The sequence below is a fragment of the Lepidochelys kempii genome, chromosome 3, assembly GCF_965140285.1.
Source record: "Lepidochelys kempii isolate rLepKem1 chromosome 3, rLepKem1.hap1, whole genome shotgun sequence".
NCBI lineage: Eukaryota > Metazoa > Chordata > Testudines > Cheloniidae > Lepidochelys > Lepidochelys kempii.
In genome coordinates this window covers 56,410,563-56,431,014 of record NC_136382.1, presented here as the reverse complement: position 1 = coordinate 56,431,014, position 20,452 = coordinate 56,410,563, and the positions used below count along the sequence as shown (strand labels likewise).

Sequence of the window (20,452 nt, the reverse complement as noted above, 5' to 3'; positions counted from 1 at the left end):
TTTGCTGAGAGTGCAATCCACACCATCCTCCAGATCATTTGTGAAGATATTGAACAAAACCGGCCCCAGGACCGACCCTTGGGGTACTCCACTTGATACCGGCTGCCAACTAGATATGGAGCCATTGATCACTACCCGTTGAGCCCGACAATCTAGCCAGCTTTCTACCCACCTTGTAGTGCATTCATCCAGCCCATACTTCCTTAACTTGCTGACAAGAATACTGTGGGAGACCGTGTCAAAAGCTTTGCTAAAGTCAAGAAACAATACATCCACTGCTTTCCCTTCATCCACAGAACCAGTAATCTCATCATAAAAGGCGATTAGATTAGTCAGGCATGACCTTCCCTTGGTGAATCCATGCTGGCTGTTCCTGATCACTTTCCTCTCATGCAAGTGCTTCAAGATTGATTCTTTGAGGACCTGCTCCATGATTTTTCCAGGGACTGAGGTGAGGCTGACTGGCCTGTAGTTCCCAGGATCCTCCTTCTTCCCTTTTTTAAAGATTGGCACTACATTAGCCTTTTTCCAGTCATCCGGGACTTCCCCGGTTCGCCACGAGTTTTCAAAGATAATGGCCAATGGCTCTGCAATCACAGCCGCCAGTTCCTTCAGCACTCTCGGATGCAACTCGTCCGGCCCCATGGACTTGTGCACATCCAGCTTTTCTAAATTGTCCCTAACCACCTCTATCTCCACAGAGGGCTGGCCATCTCTTCCCCATTTTGTGATGCCCAGCGCAGCAGTCTGGGAGCTGACCTTGTTAGTGAAAACAGAGGCAAAAAAAGCATTGAGTACATTAGCTTTTTCCACATCCTCTGTCACTAGGTTGCCTCCCTCATTCGGTAAGGGGCCCACACATTCCTTGGCTTTCTTCTTGTTGCCAACATACCTGAAGAAACCCTTCTTGTTACTCTTGACATCTCTGGCTAGCTGCAGCTCCAGGTGCGATTTGGCCCTCCTGATAACATTCCTACATGCCCGAGCAATATTTTTATACTCTTCCCTGGTCATATGTCCAACCTTCCACTTCTTGTAAGCTTCTTTTTTATGTTTAAGATCCGCTAGGATTTCACCATTAAGCCAAGCTGGTCGCCTGCCATATTTACTATTCTTTCGACTCATTGGGATGGTTTGTCCCTGTAACCTCAACAGGGATTCCTTGAAATACAGCCAGCTCTCCTGGACTCCTTTCCCCTTCAAGTTAGTCCCCCAGGGGATCCTGGCCATCCGTTCCCTGAGGGAGTCGAAGTCTGCTTTCCTGAAGTCCAGGGTCCGTATCCTGCTGCTTACCTTTCTTCCCTGTGTCAGGATCCTGAACTCAACCAACTCATGGTCACTGCCTCCCAGATTCCCATCCACTTTTGCTTCCCCCACTAATTCTACTCGGTTTGTGAGCAGCAGGTCAAGAAAAGCTCCCCCCCTAGTTGGCTCCTCTAGCACTTGCGCCAGGAAATTGTCCCCTACGCTTTCCAAAAACTTCCTGGATTGTCTATGCAGGACAAGTGTATGCAGGATAGTCTCCCCAGGTCTTGGGGTGACTCTTTTGGGCAGTCCAGGGGGCCCAGAGGCCATGGCACAATTTTGTTCCCTCCCCTGGCATCCTTCAGGATCTCTCAGGGAGCTGGGGAGGGAGGAAGGAAGGGTAGGAGGACCCAGGCCCTCACTCTCCACCAGGTCCTGGCCCATGGCCCAAGGGGAGAGAAGCGAGGAGTGGCTCAGTGCCTTCTAGCTGCTACTCTAGATAAGCCTTCCCTGTTTTCCCTTCAGTTTTGGGCATGGCCCCAGCCTTTTCCTTGCACAGTCTTCAGTAATTAAGAGCCCCAGTATGGAGGGGTGGGTTAGAGAGAGAAGCTTCTCAGCTCACTCTCAGAGTCTAGTTGTTCCCCCTGGACTTGAAGCTGGGGGGAAAGTGGGCAGGGTACGGCCTCTGGTCTCCCAGGCAAGTCTTACTCACAGTCCCAGTTCTCTCCCTGTAGATAGTTCTGCTTCAGCAGCTACTAACTCACTGTTTTCTTACAACCAATCTCTCCTTCACTCACCTGCCCAGCTGGACTACCAGAGCTCCCTTTTAAGCAGGTCCTCCAGAGGGAACATGTGAGGCAACTGTTGAGGGGTGGGGCCTTCTTGGCCCAGTACTGTTCCACCACTCCTTTAACCTTACTGTGGGCTCTGGAAACATCATCACACATGCATAAAAGAGGAACAATCCTAACAATGAGATCCGCACAGTCTCACAGGAGTAGTGGTGTCTCCCGGGCTGGGGATGGTACTTGAACTGTGAATGGAGATTATAAAGAGTATGCAGTGCTCCTTTTTCTTCCCATCTGACCTCAGATATAAGTCTAGGTAGCAAAATGGTGAATGTTTTTATCATATAAGCACGTGCTGCTTCTTTTACTCTTGCTAAACTATTTATATTACTAATACGCTGTAGGAGTAAATCCATCTTGCAGAACCAAATGTACTGCATAGTGCATATTTTTCTGCTTTTAGAGAGCTTATATCACTCAACCTTCCTTTTTGAAAAATCATTGAAATATTTAATGTTTTAGGCTGTCTGTCCATAATGTAGCCTATATCCATTAGCATAAAATTAAGTTAGTTCACTTACAACCATTTGAAAGGCAGATATTGCAAATGAACAGCAATCAACAATTCAATATTTTCAAAGTGTAGTTTATGGAGCATATATACATTGTCATGAACTAAAATACCACAGACAAAAGAAGCTATTACTGTCAAATTCTTGCTAAAGGAGGGTAGGAAAAAACAAAGCCACAGTTTAAGTAGCATCCATTTCACCTGTTATACTGACCTCAAATAATTTGCTACTAACTACTGACTGTCAGACGATTGTTGGGTGTTGTAGGTTTGCTACAGTGAACTAAGGGATTAGCAAACATCACACGAGATGTAAATATACACTGTCAATTGTTTTTTTGTGATAAAAGTTTTTTGCAATTATTTTTATTAATCTGCTCAGGTTATCTGTGCCCCGAAGAGCCTGCCTGTGCCAAAGGACAAGGGGCTCCCTGGTATCTAACAGTGAGTCTCAGTTGGCCTGACCAGCTCAGTATACCCCAACTCACTGTTGGCATAAACTTTATCTAAAAGATGTCATGGAAGGTATGCTAGAATGACATGCTAGTCATTAATATTATTGTGTGGTGTTTGTATAAGTGATATATGGAAAATTATAAGTGTGCTGGAAATATGCTCTTAAAATGTTTTTGTGAGGTAGGGCATAAGGCACCCTGCCCTAGACAAAGGAATGTGGTTCTTTCTGCTTGAATGTGTCTCCAATGTATACTGAGCAAAGAGAGACAACAGAAGTATATTTATATAAATAGCAAACAGAGCCATCAGACTAGCTCGTGGGGGAGATAGCCACTTAACTATCATAGTGGCGTAGAGGAAACTGCAAAAATTAACGTAGGCTCAACTCCCAGGTTGCACAGCAAGCTGAGTCCCTAGGAGGGCTTCCTGCCTTGACAAAAGAAATTGTGAGGATATAAGCAGAGAGAGAGAGAGAGAGCCATTTTGGCATCCTTCACCTGAGGAGACAATGAAACCAAGTGCTTTAGGCTCTGTGTTGTATCCTGACTAAGGACTGGGCAGCCATGCTTTGAAGAACAACTGTGGTGAGAAAACTACTCCCAACAAAAGTTTGTTAAGTTCAGGTTTTAGTGTTAGAAACATTTTTATTTTTGTTTGTTTGTAACCATTTCTATCCCAATTCCTTCTACTCTGTATCAGCTAAATAGAAGTTCTTTGTTAATAAACTTAATCTTGTTTTATTACACAACCATCTCAGTGCAGTGTTTCAAACTGAAGAGTAAAATTCTCAGCCAAACTAACAGGCTGGTGGCTAGGTACTGTCTCTTTAAAGAAGCAGAAAACTTGACAAGGTTTTGTGAGGGACTAAGCACTGCAGAAGAGATGGTTTTGGGGAGACTGGGAAGTCGAAGGCTATTGGTGTCACAAGGAATAGCCAGGCTGATGGAAGCCAGGGTGAAGTCATGGTGCTGTAAGCAGGCTGCTGGTGCCAGGGCTCTAAGCTGCACTGTATAGAAGCATTTAAGGCTACAGGGCAGGTGGTGACATAACCCCTTACTTGTTTGGATGAACCCCCCCAAAGCATCACAGTACCTCAGGCAATTTATACCCTGCATAGGTTGGTTGTTAATTTTTTAAAAACAGTTCTTGACATGCCTTAACCTAGCAGTTTCAGATTTAATTTTAGTTCATTTTTAATTTAATATTCTGACAATTCATCTCTAATTTGTTCTGAAATGAAAAAGGACTACAATGCTCAGGAAAGCTTGAAATTTCTGATATTTCAAATTGCCAAGTGTAAGCAGACCGCACTTTGGGGAGACAATAAAGCTGCAGTAAACCGAGCAAGGACCTAAACAATCAACATTAACCCTGGATACCAAAGACAGAATACTAAATGCAATTACAGCACTCGTGTTAGCGAAGGAAAAACTTCATCTGATAATTTAGGAAAATTACTTAGAAAAATTGAGTTTGTACCTTTTTTTATTATGGAAACCACAGGAGATGTTTTATTATGGGAATTAAACAGAGCTTATCCTAATACAAGATGATATTTACAATTCCCCCCCTGAAGAATCTAAATTGTAAAAATTTACGTAGACAAAATTTTAGAAAAAGCTACACTTCTAAAGACAAATGTAAAGTCAGAGAAAGAGCCAGGTATGTACAACATTTCCATTTTTATTTTGAATGTCATTGCTGACTTTCTACTATGCATAGTCAGCCGCACCTCAGTCCCTGGAAAAATCATTGAGCAGGTCCTCAAGGAATCAATTCTGAAGCACTTAGAGGAGAGGAAAGTGATCAGGAACAGTCAGAATGGATTCACCAAGGGCAAGTCATGCCTGACTAATCTAATTGCCTTATATGATGAGATAACTGGCTCTGTGGGTGAGGGGAAAGCAGTGGATGTGTTGTTCCTTGACTTTAGCAAAGCTTTTGACACGGTCTCCCACAGTATTCTTGCCAGCAAGTTAAAGTAGTATGGGCTGGATGAATGGATGATAAAGTGGATAGAAAGCTGGCTAGACTGTTGGGCTCAACCGGTAGTGATCAATGCCTCCATGTCTAGTTGGCAGCCGGTATCAAGCGGAGTGCCCCAAGGGTCAGTCCTCGGGCAGGTTTTGTTCAATATCTTCATTAATGATCTGGAGGATGGAGTGGATTGCACCCTCAGCAAGTTTGCTGATGACACTAAACTGGGAGGAGAGGTAGATACGCTGGAGGGTAGGGATAGGATACAGAGAGACCTAGACAAATTAGAGGATTGGGCCAAAAGAAATCTGATGAGGTTCAACAAGGACAAGTGCAGAGTCCTGCACTTAGGACGGAAGAATCCCATACACTGCTACAGACTAGGGACCGAATAGCTAGGCAGCAGTTCTGCAGAAAAGGACCTAGGGGTTACAGTGGACGAGAAGCTGGATATGAGTCAACAGGGTGCCTTTGTTGCCAAGAAGGCCAATGGCATTTTGGGATGTATAAGTAGGGGCATTGCCAGCAGATCGAGGGATGTGATTGTTCCCCTCTATTCGACATTGGTGAGGCCACATCTGGAGTACTGTGTCCAATTTTGGGCCCCACACTACAAGAAGGATGTGGAAAAATTGGAAAGAGGTCAGCGGAGGGCAACAAAAATGATGAGGGGACTGGAACACATTACTTATGAGGAGAGGCTGAGGGAACTGGGATTGTTTAGTCTGAAGAAGAGAAGAATGAGGGGGGATTTGATAGCTGCTTTCAACTACTGAAGTGGGGTTCCAAAGAGGATGGCTGTTCTCAGTAGTGGCAGATGACAGAACAAGGAGCAATGGTCTCAAGTTTCAGTGGGGGAGGTCTAGGGGATATTAGGAAAAATTTTCACTAGGAGGGTGGTGAAACACTGGAATGCGTTACCTAGGGAGGTGGTGGAATCTCCTTCCTTAGAAGGTTTTAAGGTCAGGCTTGACAAAGCCCTGGCTGGGATGATTTAGTTGGGGATTGGTCCTGCTTTGAGCAGGGGGTTGGACTAGATGACCTCCTGAGGTCCCTTCCAACCCTGAGATTCTGTGATATTTTTAGTAATTTACACATGGGAAGTGGCTGCAGAGAAACCTTCTGACAATTATTTTCTTTACTGGTGCATGCACATGGAAATCCTCCCAGACTGCACATCTCTGCAGGCAAAGAAGCAAATATATTCTTAAATACCATTCACAATTTGGAACCCCCAAAGACTTAATGCATGCCATGCACTACCTTGGATTAAAAAAAAAAACCGACCGATTGACACCATTTTGATTGACATCACAAGAATAGCCTGATCTCCAGATCTTGCTCGTATGACTCACTCCTGAGGCACACCAAATTTCAGAAAAATCTGAGTTGAGTTCTAAGCATGTTGAGTTCAGAAGATAGAGGTGGTAATGCAACCTTAACTATAGTGGCACTGCTGCACCATTATTCTCGTAGCAACACTCAGTCACTTCCAAATTGTGTTGGAATTAAATTGATAACCTGGAGGTGAAAGCTCTTTATTCCAAAAACAATCCTCAGAGCCATCCAGTCCCCTATTATATTGTTCTATTTTAAAATGTAGCTTTCAGTAGAAGGATCCAAAATTCAAATTGTAATTAAACTTAATTTTCAAATATATTTCTGATTTATTTCTAATCACCAGCATCTCAGCCTAGGACCCCAGAGCAGTACGGTCCTGCCCTGGTCAAATCTGGCCAGTATATGGGTTTAAAACCTGGTCCACCTCTCCCTCAATGTGAAGAGGACCAGGTAGTTACTCGTTGGAACCAAGCTGAGATTTTCCCCAGACACCCTCGTCAAATGCACACTGGTTTGGAGTAAAACATAAAATAAGTTTATTAACTAGAAAAGGACAGATATTACATGATTATAAATGATAGCAAACAGATCAAAGCAGATTACCTAGTAAATAAACAAAACCACAAACAGAGTTTAACATACTAGATAGGTAGGATATGAATTAGCAAATTCTCACCCTGAGTGATAAACAGGCTGGCAGATTCTTAAGAAGCAAGCTGCACTAATTTACAGCTTGGAATCCTCAGGTGTTTCATTCACAGGCTAAAAAGCCCTTTAGCCTGGGTCGAGCACTTCCCCCCCAGTTCAGTTTTATGTTCCTCAGGTGTTTCCAGGAATCTTCTTGGGTAGGGAGTCAGTGAAGAACCACAATGATGTCACTCCCCTGCCTTAAACAGCTTTTGCATATGGCAGGAACCCTTTGTCTCAAAGCTTGATTCCCACGCCAGTCACTGGGAAAACACTGGTATCCCAAGATGGAGTCTAGCACCAGGTGACCAGGTCACATGTGCCTGTAATGTCACAGCAGCCATAACTCAGATGCTGTTTTTAGCGTCCTCAGGGAGGCCTCCCTTTCCCCCGCAGTGTGAAATAAGCTTCTTCTAAGGCCTATTGTTCTTCCTAATGGCTTATTAACTTAAATGGGTGCTTCCCAGCCATCGAGACAGAGTCTTTTGTCTAGTGGGTGTTCCCCATGTCTAAGCACATTTGTAACACATATACATAGTCAATATTCCTAACTTCAGATACAAAAATTATACATGCATAGACGTAAGATAATCATATTCAATAAATCATAACCGTTTCAATGATATCTTACATGACCCATCTTGCAAAAATACTTCATAGTTATGCCATAATCATATTGTAATATCTCTATGAAGAATATGGGGTGCAGTGTCACACATACCTTTTTCCCAGGAAGCCCAGAAGCACCATCTTCTCCTTTAACACCCACTTCACCCTAAAAGATAAATTGCATATTTAGAGATTTTGAAGATTTCTAAGTTTGCCTTGTTACCAAAGCAACATGTTATTAACAGATTGATTTATTTCCCATGTATATAGTTTTGTTTTCTACCAAGCTTTACAAAATATCACAAAAGGGGCTCTCATTGTGAGAGCATTCTTTAGTGAAAATATGAGCTATGTAAACTTGGGAAAAAAACCTTATGGCATAATATTAAAATCCTCACTTAAAAAAAAAAAGAGAAAAGAAAAGCAATTCAGAATTAAGGCCTGGTAACTACTCATACACATGCTTAACTTTGCTACCCCAAGCACTCCCATTGATTTCAGTGGAACGACTCATTGTGGTATTAAACTTGTACCTTTGGTGGGCACTTCTGTCATAACTTGCATTATAATGAAAAAGGTGGGATTTATATTTTTCTACATTACAGATGCAGGAGAGCAAGATTTCTCTGTGTTTCTGTGGCAGGGTTATGTATATACAAATATCAGTATCTAATACCTTCAGTCCTCATTAGGATATACCGGAGAAAAGGAAAGTGTGTTTCAATCACAGAATCATAGAAGATTAGGGTTGAAAGAGACCTCAGGAGGTCATCTAGTCCAACCCCCTGCTCAAAGCAGGACCAACACCAACTAAATCATCCCAGCCAGGGCTTTGTCAAGCTGGGCCTTAAAATCTCTAAGGATGCAGATTCCACCACCTCCCTAAGTAACCTATTCCAGTGCTTCACCACCCTCCTAGTGAAACAGTGTTTCCTAATATTCAACCTAGACCTCCCCCATAGCAACTTGAGACCATTATTCCTTGTTCTGTCATCTGTCACCACTGAGAACAGCCGAGCTTCATCCTCTTTTGAACGCCCCTTCAGGTAGTTGAAGGCTGCTATCAAATCCCCCCTTCACTCTTCTCTTCTGCAGACTAAACAAGCCCAGTTCCCTCAGCCTCTCCTCGTAAGTAATTAATTTTCTCATTTTATAGAAGGTTTCAAAAATATAGGGACCAAAATCCTACTGTCCTAAAACAAAACTCCCATTCATTGCAGGATTTACCCCAGTATCTACATATATGCTACATGCAGCTAATATTTCTACTGCCAGTAGCTCACATGTGCAGTTAGTATTTCTTCTTTTTTAAGATGCTAATAGTCAGGGGCAAAAGAAGTTCTCACTAAATTGGAATAGCCACATCTCGTGCTTTAATGTTGAAATCCTTTAATGTTGAATTCATCTACTCCCAATATTTAAAAACAAGTATAAAATCTGTTGGGGATTTGCTGAAAGATTTATAGGACTAATCCTCAGATGGTGTAAATTGGCATAACCTCACTAACGTCAGTGCTCCTATGGCAATTTATAATAACTGAGAATCTGGACCATTGTTTTTTTAAAAAAAGTGAAAAAAACACCTAAATTTTCCTTAGTAATTTCAAGTATGAGAATCTGAAGTTTTGAAATTAAAATAAGGGAAGATAACAAAAACACTGATTGATTATTAGATACTCTAATAATCACAAATGCAAAGTTCTTTTACTCCTAGGAAGAAAGTTTCTCTTTTAGATAGCAGTCAACAGCTCAATTCTGCAGCCCCTTTTCAGTCAATAGCACATATGACAGTAATCCCACTGATTTCAATGGCATTACTCATATAAGTGCTACTCAGTGGGAGGAAAAGTTTACAGAATTAGACACCAAGTAAAGAAAAGAAAAAAATCTAGAGTCTGAAGATCATGTTTTCTGGTTATCAGTTTCTAAAAGCAGGCAATTTCTTCAGGTGACTACTACCTGAACTTTGAAATGATACAACTCTCTTGCGTATAACCCTTGCCTTTGTCTTTATCTCTTCCTCTCTTGCCACAACATCCATTCACAGAAACCCCACGGAAATGACTGCACCTGCACAAGCCAGCTGGCAACTCTTACTTAATGGCATGTGAGTGGGGATCAGCAAATCAAGCAAAATGAGTTACACATGTTTATGCAGCTGCATTCCATGCAAAATTCAAATCCAGTGAATTGAAGCAATGATTAGGTTTTTTTTCATTTTTTTTCATATTGAAATTGTCTTGAATATAGTTATGTTAAGTTAGTTCAATCCCAACTGCAGAATAAAATCTTTAGTTTGTGACTGACAAACAGCCACCGGCACTATGAGAGGGTGAACAGCAGAAATGACTCCTGTTTCCTTGCCTAATCACCCACAGAATGAATGTTAGATCATACTTTGCTTCCTATGCCACTTTCAACTAAGAGAGACCAGAACCGTTTTATATTCAGCAGAATATTTTTACATATTATATGCTATAAATTCATAGTTCTATATGCTACTTATGTAAAAAAGAGCTCTAAGTGTGAGTGACTTACGAACTAGTCAACCATGCTAAATTTACACAGCTGTTTCATAACAGTAGATAGACTTTCCTCCTGAAGACCTTAAGACAACTATATTCCATAGCAAATTGGATTATGAAGTTATTCCTGCATCATATAATTGTGATTTTAATAAGCAAAGTGTAAAGCATACAGATTATACTCCCTATATAAGAACGACTGAGCTTTCATACAGACATCAGGATAGAGTAAATAGCAGAAAAAAGAATCAGTAGGGCTATGAATGGACGAATGGACTATAAGGTGGATAGAAAGCTGGCTCGACCGTCAGACTCAACAAGTAGTGATCAATGGCTCAATGCCTAGCTGGCAGCCGGTATCAAGCGGAGTGCCCAAAGGGTCGGTCCTAGGGCCAGTTTTGTTTAACAGCTTCATTAATGATCTGGATGATGGGATGGATTGCATCCTCAGCAAGTTCGCGGATGACACTAAGCTGGGGGAAGCATTAGATACACTGGAGGGTAGGGATAGGGTCCAGAGTGACCTAGACTAATTGGAGGATTGGGCCAAAAGAAATCTGATGAAGTTCAACAAGGACAAATGCAGAGTCCTGCACTTAGGACAGAAGAATCCTATGCACCGCTATAGGCTGGGGACCGACTAGCTAAGCAGCAGTTCTTCAGAAAAGGACCTGGGGATTACCGTGGACAAGAAGCTGGATATAAGTCAACAGTGTGCCCTTGTTGCCAAGAAGGCTAACAGAATATTGGGCTGCATTAGCAGGAGCATTGCCAGCAAATCAAGGGAGATGATTATTCCCCTGTATTTGGCACTGGTCAAGCCACACCTGGAGTATTGCGTACAGTTTTGGGCCCCCCACTACAGACAGGATGTGGACAAATTGGAGAGAGTCCAATGGAGGGCAACAAAAATGATTAGGGGGTGGGGCACATTACTTATGAGGAGAGGCTGAGGGAAATGGGATTATTTAGTCTGCAGAAGAGAAGAGTGATGGGGAATTTGATAGCAGCTTTCAACTACTGAAGTGGGGTTCCAAAGAGGATGGCTGTTCTCAGTAGTGGCAGATGACAGAACAAGGAGCAATGGTCTCAAGTTTCAGTGGGGGAGGTCTAGGTTGGATATTAGGAAAAACTATTTCACAAGGAGGGTGGTGAACCACTGGAATGGGTTACCTAGGGAGGTGGTGGAATCTGCATCCTTAGAGGTTTTTAAGGCCCGCCTTGACAAAGCCCTGGCTGGGATGATTTAGTTGGCGTATGTCCTGCTTTGAGCAGGTGGCTGGACTAGATGACCTCCTGAGGTCTTTTCCAACCCTAACCTTCTATGATTCTATGTACATTATTATTTTATCTGCTGTTATTCTATAACAACCACCATGCTTTGCTTTTCATTCATAGGTCTCAAAGTAGTTTACAAAGGTGAGCATGCATCACTATCTCAAGATTACAGGTAGGGAGACTGAGGCACAGAATCAGAGGAAAAAACAGGTTCACTGACTCCCAGCCCTATGCTCCATCTGCTTGACCAGTCTTCCTTGTCCCAGAGCATGCTAGCAATACACTGAATACTGGATGTGTGCTTTATAAATATAAACAAATAAATTAACAACAACAAATGATTGCAATAATAGAACAGAATTAAAATCAATGACAGAGAGAAACTAACAGCAGCAATTTTTAATCAGGCAAAGTGGTTAATTCTGAGCTTTCCAAAATACTCAGACAAAACAGACTGCTTACACCAGACACCCATCATTTGCTGGCTCAGGGTTAAGACTTGGATTTAAAGGCAGGGTTCTAAAAAAACCACGTATTAAGTACGAAACTAAAGGGCTGCTAATAAGTAATGTGGGGAAGATTTTCAAAGGCAGAAAAGGTAGTTGGGTACTTGAGTTAAGAATCTGATTATAAGGATTATTGCTGATTACAGGTATCAAAAATTAGAACCATACTGTAATTACAATGTAACTACACTGCACGGTAACAAATGTTCATGCACTATGAAATATAACTAATTAATATAATCTGATTAGTCTGGTGGTCTAGTTGTAAAAGAAAATCTGAGTTCAAAACCTGAGCTGTGTGAGCCTATAGGTTATGGTGAACTGAACCCAAATGTTTTATTCACAAAGATTGGAAGCAAACCCATCTATTTATGTTGTCTGGAAGTTATACCACAGTTGAATACACTCTGACAACCACAGGAATCCCATCTCTCTCCCTTACATTGTAGTCCTTTCTATTACCAGCCCATTCTTCCAATTACTGTGAAATCCTTGGTGTTTTGAGTTGAGAGCAAATAATACCCCTTAAGCGTTAGGCTCAAGTGACCTCGCACCTCTCCTGGAGACAGGCAGCCTTTCTCCCTCATACTCTGAGGGGTGGTTCCTGGTTGCCTCTTTCCCTACTTTTTATCTTATTAAAGGGACCATCAGGAATGGCCAATCTCCAATACACACCAAAGGTATTGGAGAGAGGCCAGGACACAATTGACTCCTTCATAGGTAGCAGGAAAGGGACACACTAAGCCCAGGCCACTAAGGCCCAGATCCACAAAGGGACTTATAGACACCTCAGAATGTGATTCAGAAAAGCCAGCAAGCTAGGTGGAGAGCTGCCTAAAATAGCCAATGGGAGATGCTGAGGAGAGGGGTGTGTCCTTCACCCTCCCCCTCAGGGACTTAGATTTCTAAATCCAGGTTTCAGGGAAGCACCTATCTCTGCTAGCAATCCACAACCAGGAACCCCTCTCTTGGAGTCAGGTGGCTTCGGTGCCTAAGTAATTTCTTATGAGGACAAGTTAAGCACCTGCCTCCCTCCACACAAAACAGTGGCTGGAGATAGTGGTGGTGCTGCCACCCACCTTATAACCTTTAACCCAGTAGTCACAGCACCCACCTGGAATGTGGGAGACCCAGATTCATTTATCCCCTCTAATTTGAGTGGAGAAAGGATTTGAACAGGGGTCTCCCACCTCTCAGCAGGGTGCTCTAATCACTGAGTTATGGGATAGTCTGATGTGGGGCTCCCTCAGTATACTTCAAGAGTCACTGGGCCAGAGAGAAAAAGAGAGAAAATGACTCTGTAGCTGGTGGTTGAGGCACCGGCTGGGAAAGTGGAAAACCAGGATCCCATCCCCCTGCTCCAATGACTCTAATTAGACAACGGTTTCTAGGGAAGGTGAAGATGTCTGAGAAGGTCTCACAGACTTCCCCTTGGTACAAACATAATCCTTCAGGTTTATGGATACATCCCAAACTTTGAAACCAGGGTCAGTTTGAAAGGGATAAAAGGTACAATACAAATATTTCACACTTGTCATTCAAAACTGCTCAGTTCTACGGCCCTGCAGGTAGGAGTGTTACCGTAGCCTTGTGAGAGTAGAGAACCTTGTGCTACTAATTTTAAAAAATAAAATAAAAACCCTCTGGACAGTTCTGGAATGGTACTGATAATGGTTCCAGAGTGAATTTAGCCAAAAAGACGGGCTATTATGCCATGGGATCGCTAGAGAAGGAGGAATATAGGAAAACAAGGAGAAAGGGGTGAAAAGATGTTCACGGCTGCAAGGGAGTAAAGGACCATTTGTCTCAGATTTGTACAAGATGATAATACCCTGATTTTCCACATACAAAGTTAGCAATGCAGACCTTGAAGGAACACTAAAACAACCACAGGGAAATAAACTGTCAGCTCATCCATCCAACCACTGAGCAACGATACTTAAATGCACTAAAGATGGTAACAGTTTCATAAACTGAACATAGAAAAGATCTGGTCAATGTTATGGGTCATGAAATCCATTCAGTATAATTAAATTTTGAAATAGCACAATGACCTGTGATTAAAAACTGAATTTAAACCTATCATTAATATTCACTGTGAATGGCAACATAATGACAATTCTTTGCAACAGAATTCAAGGTGTTTACCAAGTAAAATATTTAATAAATAGCAGACTCTTCAGAGTCTTGACATATGTTACAGATAATAGGAGGGTTGCTATATTTTTGACAATGCTCACCACTTCTGTCAAGTCATAAGCAGACAGAGTGGAAGTTTACCAGATCAACATAATAAAATGTTCCTCTCAATTTTCCTGCAAGATTCCTCCTAAAACAAAACCAAGTTTTAAATAATGATTGTGTGGACAGGAACATATTCCCTTCTTATGATGCTAACCATTTCCCAGTCTGAAGTGGAAGCAATTTTGAACATCTGACACTACCTGCAGCACTGTTTTTTGATCATCTCATTACATTAACTATTCAGAATGCCTCTAAGGCAATTGACCTTTTAAATCTTCATCTCATGCAGCTATTACGTGGTGCACCTATTGTAAAACTAGAAATTATAAGCTAGTACTGAACACAAAAGATGGTCCCTTTTTTCTTTTATCATGCATTACAATTGTAGGATCACATATAGCAAAACTGACCTAAAGCAAAATGTGTTAAAAAGAATGACAAGAGCAACTTGTCTTTAAGCTGACAAATTCAATTCATTTCATCTCTAAAGCCCTAAGATATGTTATTAAAAACTTATTTTGGTCAAAGATACATATTTGCAAGTTCAGGATTGAAGTCATGTAAAATGTATTTACATGACAATATGAAATGTTAATTCTTAAGTTAGAAAACTATATCTACAATCAGTTTCAAGAACTGAATCTGATATGAGAAAGAAAGTACCAACTGATTATGTCACACATTAGGCCATGGTTTTGTTAGCAAGAGACATGCAAATGCAGTGAATGGGTGGAAGTGTGGACATAATTTGGCCTAGTGCACATAAATATTTCTAAGTGTCACATTACGTTTCTGCATTTGTCCTCAGTAGGAATGGACACACTGGTCCAGATAAAATGAAAATTTACCCTCCCGTGAACCTTTGTCAGCACTCAAACCCAACCTAAATCCAGCTTTTTTTTTTAGGTTTGATTAAGTTTTCACATTTGCACCTTTACACGTCTATGTTCCAACTGGCACCAGATACAGAAACGTCCAGCTACCTTAAAAGCCATTCTCACTGAATTTGTGGTCTAATTAGAAGAAAGAAATACTAGAAAGTTAAAAAGAAAGTTGTGCCCATAAGAAATCCAGTCTAATTTTGCACACCCAAGAAACTCATATTTCTAACAGGAGTCCAGACTTCTGGATCTATATCTAAATTGAGTCTCCAAGCCTTTTGAGAGTTGCCCACCACTAATTAGTGCAATGAACATCAGATATGAAGGGAATCATCCTGAGGGTTTTAGAACACGATAAATATAAAAGCTTTAGCAGGAGTCAGGGGAGCTTAGGCTAAAAAAGGAGCCAGACAGAGACCACATGTTCTCTAGAGTTAGTGGGTATATGCTGACACATGACCTCTAAGTGCATATATGGGAGCAAGATGCTGAAAAAAGGAAATATGCGCTTTGTGAAGCTCTCATTTTGTAACTGCAATACACTGGTCTAGAACACACAACAATGTCTCCCTGTAATAGATTGCCTGAGCAACTACAACTTACCACATTCACACTACCAAAGGAGCTCTCAGCTCAAGCAGAAAGTCCTCTTTTCAGTTCTGAAGTTCCCAGGTTCAATGACTGCTATCAACCAGGATGTCTGTATGTATGTGGCTATGGTTTTTTACATGAAGAATTTTCTTTCCTTTTTCAGGCAGAATGAAAACTTTAAGGCTACTACTTAAAACAGATGAAAAATGTAAATGTCTGGAGACTTAACACTGCAGGTTAGACACAGTGAACCAAATATATATTTTCGTGGACCTAACTGAAAAGAACAATTCCTTCTGGGTCACTGGTTTGAATCTGAACAGGGGAAGGTTTATCTAAATATAGTTAGTATCTGATGGCTATTAAATTCAATGAGTTTGTGATCTGAGTCCAGTGCCTAGTGGACAGACCTCCACATCACAAAACACACCAGTCATAACTGCACTAAGTAGTAACCTTGCGGTCAATCTCAAGACAAAAGACAGGAACTAAATCCACTTGCTGAATTAATTAATATCATCCCCCTCTAAGCAGTCCCATTTCCCTCCCTCCCCCTTCCCAGAGGAGAAGAGAGGCACACTGGCAGAGTAATGTGGAGAACCTTGCAATGATGCTATTGCCAGAGCCGTGCGTATGAGAATGCCAGATCATAATGGCTGAGAATTCCAATTTTCCCCAGCCAAGTTCTAATGGCTGGTTAAATCTTTTTCATGATGGATCCACTTTTAATGGTGCAGAGCTGAAACCTCATCAAAGGAAAGAGACTATTTCTCACCATATTTTGGATAAAAGAGAAAGTACGTAAGAGGAAAGATTTTTTTCTTTGGTTATGTTCTACTTCTCTTCCACATCATTTATCACATTATGGGTATTGGCTGAAAAAGCAGCAAAAGTTTTTAACATGCCCACTCCACCTCTGATCTCCTGTGTTTGCCTCCTCTTGCCCCCTCCCAAATTCCTAAGAAACTTAATTGGGAGCCTCAAACACTTCATATCCCTAAAATTAAACTTCACCTTAAACATTGCCCCGTTACTTCTCTAGCTTCAGGAGGCCTGAGGTGCCTAAATTGGGAGGTGATTTAAGGCTGTCAATTCTGTTTATTAGGAATTTAATAGGAGAGGAAGGGAAGAAGAAGGGGATGAAGGCCAGGAGAGCAGGTGGAGAGAGAAAAGGGCCATTTTAAACTACTCCTGTCTTCTGAGAGTTCTTTTCTTTAGTAATTTCTCTTATCCTGCTTCAATGTATTTTTCCTAGTGGAAAGACACTTTTTTTCTTTTAATTAAAATGTAAATTAATGAATCATACTCTAATAGCCATAAACCATTCCAGGATGTGCATCAATAGGCACTTTGATGTCTGAAGGCACTCTGCCTTTGTGGCTGCAATATACCTAAGGCATATACCAATAGCCTATGAATGTACACCTTGGAGCAGCTTATTGCCATAATAAAATACTTAATTCTCCAGGGATGTCAGTCTAGCACCTTTCATGAGGTCTAAATTCACTTCAAATGGATAAGTAAATAAAAACAAAGAATATTTTACAGTAACTTAGTAATATTCCAATAAAGCGAGGAACACAGGATGCATGTTCGCTAAATATATCATTGTTCAAGCTACTACCAGGGACATTATTTTTCTTAAGGATTATTACACACAGATGATGTATTCGGCTGTTTATATCACCTGATCCAAAATACAATGTAATCAGCACATGCCTAAGTAAGATTCTGAGTAGCCGCACACCATGCTAAGGATGTGGAAGCTGTTTCCAGAACAGGAAATAAGGTAAAGTTTTCAGCTCAGCAGAAAGTGGAAAACCACTATTTGAGAAATTATATCTAAATGTATTAAACTTCAGGCAAATACCCTTTGACTTCTGACTTTTGCTACTTGCGGAATACTTATGTTACTTGGTTGAAAAGTTTTGAGAGCAGTTAAAAATATTCTCCAGGACTAACTTAAATTCTGTACCTGAAAGCTGCAAATTGTTGGCTTTCATCTACCCTGGAAAGCAGCTGGCGGTGTATGCTCCACTGCAGACAGCTGGTAGGCAGCAGACTAGAATGGGGTTATGAGTTTTCTGGCTACTGCCCACACATTATGGGGCTGGCAAAGCAACCCTACCCTCTGTGATGAAATCTGGGCATCAAGCCCTGGCAGACCATGCTTGGGTGCAAGACTGAGGAAGTGGCTGTGATGGTGCACCCCATAATGCTTTATAGAAATATGCTTATGAGTGTAAATATGACATAACTGGAATATGTTTTATGCTAGATATGCCATGTAACATATCCTTGGAAAGGTTATGTTCTTCTACATGTATTCATCCTATTCGTATGCATGTATCATTTTTATATGTGAAGTTATGAGCGTTGGCTCTATGCTTGTATTTAAAGTGTTTGCAGTAGAAAGCACCTAAGGCAGATTTGGTCAACATAGTGTGAAATGGTTATTCAAGTAATTGGGAGTACTTGGTTAACAACTGACCTTGATAGATGCCAATGCACATCTGAGGTTTCCTAGGAATGTCCTGTAGAAAACTGAGTCATGCATGGACATGTGATTTGCCCATGTGACTCCAAAACTCCATTTTGTGGCTGGATTCTAAATGGGAGGAGAGAGGGGTTTCCACCCACAAGAGAGACTATATATGCCCCTGGGAAAACCCTCCATTTTGTCTTCAGCTGGCTCAAGAGATAGCCTCTCCACCCCAAGGAGATGCCTGAAAGAAACTGGAATGAAGGAGAGTAACTACAGGGGTGTGAGTGATTGCTGGACCCAGACTAGAAGGAGGCTAGTCTGTCAAAGAAGCTAATTGGAACATCTCTAAGGATGAGATTTATCTGCATTTAGTTTCCTGCTGTATTAGGCATAGACTTGCGTATTTTATTTTATTTTGCTTGATAATTCACTTTGTTCTGTCTGTTATTATTTGGAACCACTTAAATCCTACTTTTTGTATTTAATAAAATCATGTTTTACTTATTAATTAACCCAGAGTATGTATGAATACCTGGGGAGGGAGGGCAAACAGCTGTGGATATCTCTCTATCAGTATTATAGAGGGCGATCAATTTATGAGTTTTCCCCGTATAAGCTTTATACAGGGTAAAACGGATTTATTTCAGGTTTGGACCCCATTAGGGATTGGGTATCTGAGTGCTGGAGACAGGAGCACTTCTTAAGCTGTTTTCAGTTAAGCCTGCAGCTTGTGTGGGATGTGGTTCAGACTTGGATCTGTGTTTGCAGCAAGCGTGTCTGGCTCAAACAAGGCAAGGTTCTGAAGTCCCAAGCTGGCAGGGAAAACAGGCTCAGAGGTAGTCTCGGCACATCAAGGTGGCATTCTCAAAGGGGTTTCTGTGATCCAACCCGTCACAGTGGCAACAGCCAAGAGAGTGGGGGTCCTTCCAACAGGCAGAATGTTACAGATCAAACACCTCTGAATCCAATGTAGAGAGGGAATGTAGGGATAGGAGCCACGGCCATTGAAACAGCTCCCCCTTCAGAGGTGTATGTGGGGACTGAGGGCTATGGCATGGTGATCCAGGTAGTATGGATTACAAAGGAAAGATGACCTGCACTGGATGAGTTATTGCCAGACAGTTACCACATACAGCCAATAATATTAGTTTATTATCCATTTATTGTGTAATGTTATAATTAATTAATGTTACATTATCTATATTTATAGTATATTAAGTAGAGGAAAAGTAGAGTTAATTTACAGAATTATAGAAGTATAAGATTAATTAGTATTAAGAGGAATTATGTATTCGATATAAATAACACAAGATAAAATGCTGAGGCCTGCAAGATTTTAGCTTAGCTCGTTTAGACCTTGGAGACAAGATTTGCTTTTACATTTTATAATTTAAAATTTAATCTTTCGGCTACCAATCAAAAAAAGAGGGTTGACACTTCCATGTACATGCCCAGAATGGTTATAGACAAAATCACATTATAAAAAAGGATGCCCAGAGTGGGAAAATTGAGCTTCCTATGGGAAACCTCCAGCAGGGACCATCCCTGAATTGATGATCAATCCATAAGAGGGCCGTCAGACTCTAACACCACTTAGAAGGATATGAGTATGTCTGTAGTTATAACTGATATATGATTATATTTAGGAATTATACCTGCTGTAACATTTATAACTTTGTTGGCAACAAAGCTGGCAAGTTTAATAAAACTGCTAAAATATAATGGACCTTGTTCTTATACTTTTATGTGTTACTTGCCTACGGTTTCAACTATGGTTACAACTACAATACCCACCTGCTGAAGTGAAGAAACAGATTGACAGAGCCAGAAGAGTACCCAGAAGTCACTACTACAGGACAGGCCCAACAAAGAAAACAACAGAACACCACTAGCCATCACCTTCAGCCCCCAACTAAAAACCTCTCCAACGCATCATCAAGGATCTACAACCTATCCTGAAGGACGACCCATCACTCTCACAGATCTTGGGAGACAGGCCAGTCCTTGCTTACAGACAGCCCCCCAACCTGAAGCAAATACTCACCAGCAACCACACACCACACAACAGAACCACTAACCCAGGAACCTATTCTTGCAACAAAGCCCGTTGCCAACTGTGTCCACATATCTATTCAGGGGACACCATCATAGGGCCTAATCACATCAGCTACACTATCAGAGGTTCGTTCACCTGCACATCTACCAATGTGATATATGCCATCATGTGCCAGCAATGCCCTTCTGCCATGTACATTGGTAAACTGGACA

The 20,452-nt window shown here is 41.4% G+C and overlaps 1 protein-coding gene across 4 annotated transcripts in view; it reads right to left on the bottom strand.

Annotated features, from left to right (window-relative positions):
• COL19A1 (collagen type XIX alpha 1 chain) overlaps positions 1 to 20,452 on the bottom strand; it is a 337,142-nt gene that overhangs the window by 266,649 nt on the left and 50,041 nt on the right. For all 4 annotated transcript variants that reach the window (XM_073336362.2, XM_078852102.1, XM_078852101.1 and 1 more), the window contains exon 10: positions 7,787 to 7,840. In XM_073336362.2, coding sequence (XP_073192463.1) covers positions 7,787 to 7,840 — 54 coding nt within the window. The remainder of the gene's footprint in view (positions 1 to 7,786; positions 7,841 to 20,452) is intronic.